This window comes from Aplysia californica, unplaced genomic scaffold (genome assembly GCF_000002075.1).
Source record: "Aplysia californica isolate F4 #8 unplaced genomic scaffold, AplCal3.0 scaffold00729, whole genome shotgun sequence".
Taxonomy (NCBI): Eukaryota; Metazoa; Mollusca; class Gastropoda; order Aplysiida; family Aplysiidae; genus Aplysia; species Aplysia californica.
In genome coordinates this window covers 319,356-321,140 of record NW_004797999.1, presented here as the reverse complement: position 1 = coordinate 321,140, position 1,785 = coordinate 319,356, and the positions used below count along the sequence as shown (strand labels likewise).

General features: G+C 43.4%; 1 protein-coding gene across 1 annotated transcript in view; it reads left to right on the top strand.

Moving 5' to 3' along the window:
• Positions 1-1,103: 1,103 nt before the first annotated feature.
• Positions 1,104-1,785, top strand: part of LOC101859515 — a gene marked incomplete at its 5' end in the record, with an annotated part of 4,968 nt that continues 4,286 nt past the window's right edge. The window contains 1 exon segment of the mRNA XM_013088366.1: positions 1,104-1,216. Coding sequence (XP_012943820.1) covers positions 1,104-1,216 — 113 coding nt within the window.

Sequence of the window (1,785 nt, the reverse complement as noted above, 5' to 3'; positions counted from 1 at the left end):
GGGGGCTGGCTCGCTAAATCACCACCTTCCAGCTGACCCTGGCAAAGATCGAGAGGCATCACATAAGAAGAGTACACCGTACTTAAGAAAGTCGCGTCGCCGACTGTGTGTAGGCCCATACTTGAGTTACGTGCGTCATGCCAATTCGACACAGGCCAAGTGCGAACATCTAAATGAATCCGGCTTGGGTAGTCGCTCTACTGTGAAGCTGTAACATATTTATATTATTTGACTCTGTCGCCTCTTTGTGGTATAGTTGTGTCTTATTTTGACTTTGTCGTTTCTCTGGGGATGAAATACGTTGCGTCGTGAGGTAAGCGGATCTTATACCAAGATACTCTACTGTTTACATATATGCGTGGTGTGTATAATCTTGTGGTCACATGGCGTCTTCGAGAGGCTTATTTTCTGTTGTTGTTGTTTTTTTTAAAACAGCGTTTTAAAGCTAAAAAGGTTCTAGTTATATATTATGGTTCAATGCCTTTTCTTATCAAACAACTGCATAGCTTCAATATAACTCCTTTGGACTACTTTTTGTTCAAATAACCTCCGTGGGTGGTTGGCGGGTGCTCTGGTGTGGTCTGCTCCTTATCAAACATCTATCGTCCTAATCACTCTTCCTTCTCTTTTGTGTTTGCTACTCTCTTGTAACGTCTCTAATCTTCGGCACCTTTTTTAAACCTTATTGTGTTGCAAGTGCCGTAAAACTTTTACGAAAACCTAAAAAAATCGCCTCCTCGGTGTCCCTGTTTGGGAAAACCATATATAGAAGCCCGTTAGGAATCCAAGCGCCGTATGTTGTTTCGAATTACAACACGATGATGTAACATCTGTCCGATGTCTTATCCCTTCTACAGACCCAACTCGGCTGCGTGGTCGACAACGAAGATGACGTCTACCTCCCTGACTCCGCCTACGATCAGCTGATAAACCACGCCCCCTCGGCCCAGCCCGACCCCCGGCGCCACAGCGAGGAGGAAGGGAGCGGGGATGAGGCCGGTCGGGGAAAAGCCTGCGTGCACGTCCACAGGCTAGGTGATAGCCACTACAACCTGATTCATCATCACCACCATCACCATCATCACCACGTGAACAACAACAACAACAACAACAGCAGCAGCAGCAACGGCGACAACAGTAACAACAACAACAACGACGACGGCGATAGTTGGTGTGGTAGCGAAAAGAATAGGGAGAAAGCTCCAGCCACGATGAGGTAAGGACACTATCTAGCTATTTTGTTCAGTGTTTATTCGTCGGTTGTTGTTGTTGTTTTGTTTGTTTGTTTGTTTGTTCGGGGTGGTAGTGGTGTGGCATTTTGGGGGTATTGTGACATGATTACAGAGGAAGGTATAGAGGGTGCTAGTTATTTATGTTCTGTCGTGCAAACTAGAGTTTGTTGTAAGACATTGTGTCTGTTAATCATCATCATCATCATCATCATCATCATCATCATCATCTACAACAACAACCACTACCACTACCACCATCTCAACAGCCACAGCTGCAACAACAAATCATCGCCAACAACAAGAACAATAACAACAATAACAACATAAACAAGAACAACAACAACAACAACAACAACAACAACAACAACAACAACAACAACAACAACAACGGTAATACTGAAAAGAATAAAATAACAGCAAGAATAACAGGAATATAAAAAACTGCAACAACATTAACAGCAACATGAAAATGACAACTTCGTCTTCCCCATAAAAAAATATCAATACCTTTATCTCACGAGCATGAAAAAACTAACTACCCGACAATTAACCC